Below are 3,042 nucleotides of genomic sequence, written 5' to 3'. Positions count from 1 at the left end.
TACCTACTTAAGCCTCAGCAATGGTGGGTGCCCCTCCCCCAGCCTCGCTGCTGCAGTTTAGCTTAGATCGCAGACTGCTGTGCTTGCAATGAGGGAGGCTCCGTGGGCGTGGGACCCTACTGGCCAGGTGTGGGTATAATCTCCTGGTGTGCCCGTTTGCTTAAAGTGCAGTATTGGGGTGGGAATTACCCGATTTTCCAGGTGTTGTGTGTCTCAGTTCCCCTGGCTAGGAAAAGGGATTCCCTTCCCCTTGCGCTTCCCAGGTGAGGCGATGCCTCACCCTGCTTCAGCTCTCGCTGGTCGGGCTGCAGCAGCTGACCAGCACCGATTGTCTGGCACTCCCCAGTGAGACGACCCCAGTACCTCAGTTGAAACTGCAGAAATCACCGGTCTTCTGTGTCGCTCACGCCGGGAGTTGGAGACTGGAGCTGTTCCTATTCAGCCATCTTGCTCCGTCCCCAAGAAAAGAATTTTAACAGTACATCATCATCTTTCAGAACAAGTGGTAATTATGATTATAAAACTATGACTTAAAAAACCTAGAATGGAACAATACATATCAACCACTAAGGTGAACAAGAATTACATGGAAAAGCAGCCCCTGTGTTTTTCATAAATGCTAAATAATTTTCACATCAGTTTCTATTAAAACTCACTAAATCCAACAACAGCAAAGTTTTAATTTATAAATGATCTCAATATTCCATTTCTGTCAAAATATTTTACAAAAGTCACAGGCAATTTATTCAAAGAAGAAAAAACAAACCTCTGTTAAGCACAGCGTAGAAATCCATCTGCTCAGAGGTGTTGGCTGGATGTAGCAAATTACATCTGCAAGGCTCACTGCAAGTGCTCCCTAATGAAACTCAAGATGTTGATTTTGACCCAAACACCCTACACAGATTGGAGCTGGCTATATTAGAGATCATCTCTCCCTTTCCACAGCAATTGAAATCAGATGACACATTTCAGCAAACAGTTCCTCATTTTGAACTTTAGAAGTCCAAGTTCAGTAAAGACAGAGCCTCAAATCTATAGAGAACTTTTTGTTCATCCTATTAATCATCTATGTAATGCATCTTTTCCTTTTTTTCAATTCGTAAAGACCAGGAATTATTTTCAGTTGTTTATGGATCTTAAGATAAGTGAGAAGGTAACCTTTTAATTTCTTAAGTTCTTCCTCCCTTACAGTAACCAACAACTATTTACCATTAATAACTTGAAAACTTCATGTGGCCCAAGAATGTACAGTGAGCTCCTCTTTTGTGGCATGTGTTGTGCTAAATAATGGGAATAGAGCAATGAACAAGACAGGTATGGCTCCTGCTCTTTTCACCCTAGTAGGGGAATGAGATACTGAACAAAAATAGTCAAAATTAGGATAGTTTGTAAAAGTGATGACTGGAGTACAAAGACAGCACAGAGTTGAGAGACCTGATAAATGAAATACCCTGAAGCCCGAAGGAGGAGGAGAAAGATGCCTAGAGGATAGATTGGGAAGGAGGAATTCATGTTTGTAGCATATGCTAAGGCACTGTAATAGGACAGTGCTGTGCTTATTCTAAGAACACAGAAAGGATACTAGGGCTAGAGTTGGGCAAAGCAAGCAGCAGAGGGAGCAGTAGAAAATACAACTGGAGAAGTGGGCAGGGCCAATTCATACGGGGTCTTGTTCGTCACGTTAAGGATTTTAAAATATACCCTAAGATTGAAAGGAAGCCACGAAAAGGATTGCACGCAAAAATAACTAAATTACTCTGCATGATAAAAGGAGAGGAATTTCAAATTACTTTGGTCAAGAGATTAAAGAGGAAGAGAAAAGGGCCAAATAAGCATTGTGATGTACAAACATGTCTAAGAGACTAACAGCCACTTTAAAGACTGTTTGATACAGGACACACCAGTACCATCTCTTCCCTATGGTAGGACATCTTCAGCAAACTCTGCTTTATTCTTTAATATTTCTTTGTGATTCTATAAGTGAATTAAAAGAAATGAAGAGTTACAAGCCCATTACAGAGACAGAGTTCCATACAGGGTTCCAGGAACATGGCAGTAGAAGAGACCAAGAAAAGAAAATGTATCTGGGAAAGAGCAAAGATTGAAAACCAGGCCATGGAATTTGGAAATCCTATGTAGATTTTGAGAACCATAATGGTTTTTACTGAGCATTTAGCAGACACTGTTTAAAGTAATGTATATCTCATTTAATCTTTATAACCCTTAGGAAAATATATCAATAGCCAGTAATATATAAGATTCAACCAAGGACTATTTATTGCACTACTCTTCCCAATAGTTTGTAAAATATCAGTGAGCAAGCACCATATCTGTCTTGTTCAAATCTGTATTCTCTATGTGACTGCCACATGGTAGGTGCTCAATATGTATTTGCTGAATGAATGGGACAAATACGGGAAATTTAGGAAAATAAAGAAATCCAAAAAAAGGCTGGAGGATTGAGTGGGATAGAGAGAACAGTCGGTTGAAGTAAGTATCAGCCTAGGTCTTAGGAATTAAAAGAAAGAAACAGATACCCTTAGAATGCGGTGCCAACTAACTCCCTTACCTATAAAGTTGTAGATTATGTTTCAAGGTGTACTGAATCAAATTTATGTCATTTTTATATTTCTCAGTATACTGAAAAGGCTTTAAGGTGTAAATAAAAGGTCTCATTGTATTATATTTATTCTGGTTGCATTCACAATGAGAATCCTGAGTAATTTTAAAATTATTAAATTTTGTATCATATTTTTTGCTTATAAAGTCAGATAAATATTAACAGATGCAATATACCAAAATATTTCCATAAAATAAAAGGTTTGAGTATATAATCTTAGTTACATAAGAATATGTTCTTTGTGGTCTATTCCATCATGAATCTAAATAATTGGTCTCAAAGAATTGCAAATTTAATAGAAATTTGGAATCCCAGAATGATAAAGAAGCAATGCTAAAGAGAGAGAAAAATAATTTCTCAGGAGTTATGAGGACAAGCCAAAAAAAAGATAAAGAAAAGATTTTTTTTTTTTTTTTTTTTTT

At 37.9% G+C, this 3,042-nt stretch overlaps 1 protein-coding gene across 1 annotated transcript in view; it reads right to left on the bottom strand.

Annotated features, from left to right (window-relative positions):
• Positions 1–408: 408 nt before the first annotated feature.
• The window catches only part of LOC108542214 (vacuolar protein sorting-associated protein 13B-like), a 441,791-nt gene continuing 439,157 nt past the window's right edge, over positions 409–3,042 (bottom strand). The window contains exon 24 of the mRNA XM_017892173.1: positions 409–446. Coding sequence (XP_017747662.1) covers positions 439–446 — 8 coding nt within the window. The 3' untranslated portion in view covers positions 409–438. The remainder of the gene's footprint in view (positions 447–3,042) is intronic.

Source organism: Rhinopithecus bieti, unplaced genomic scaffold, assembly GCF_001698545.2.
Source record: "Rhinopithecus bieti isolate Rb0 unplaced genomic scaffold, ASM169854v2 scaffold_73, whole genome shotgun sequence".
Lineage (NCBI taxonomy): Eukaryota > Metazoa > Chordata > Mammalia > Primates > Cercopithecidae > Rhinopithecus > Rhinopithecus bieti.
The sequence above is the reverse complement of the archived record's forward strand: the minus strand, read 5'-3'. Positions and strand labels throughout refer to the sequence as shown.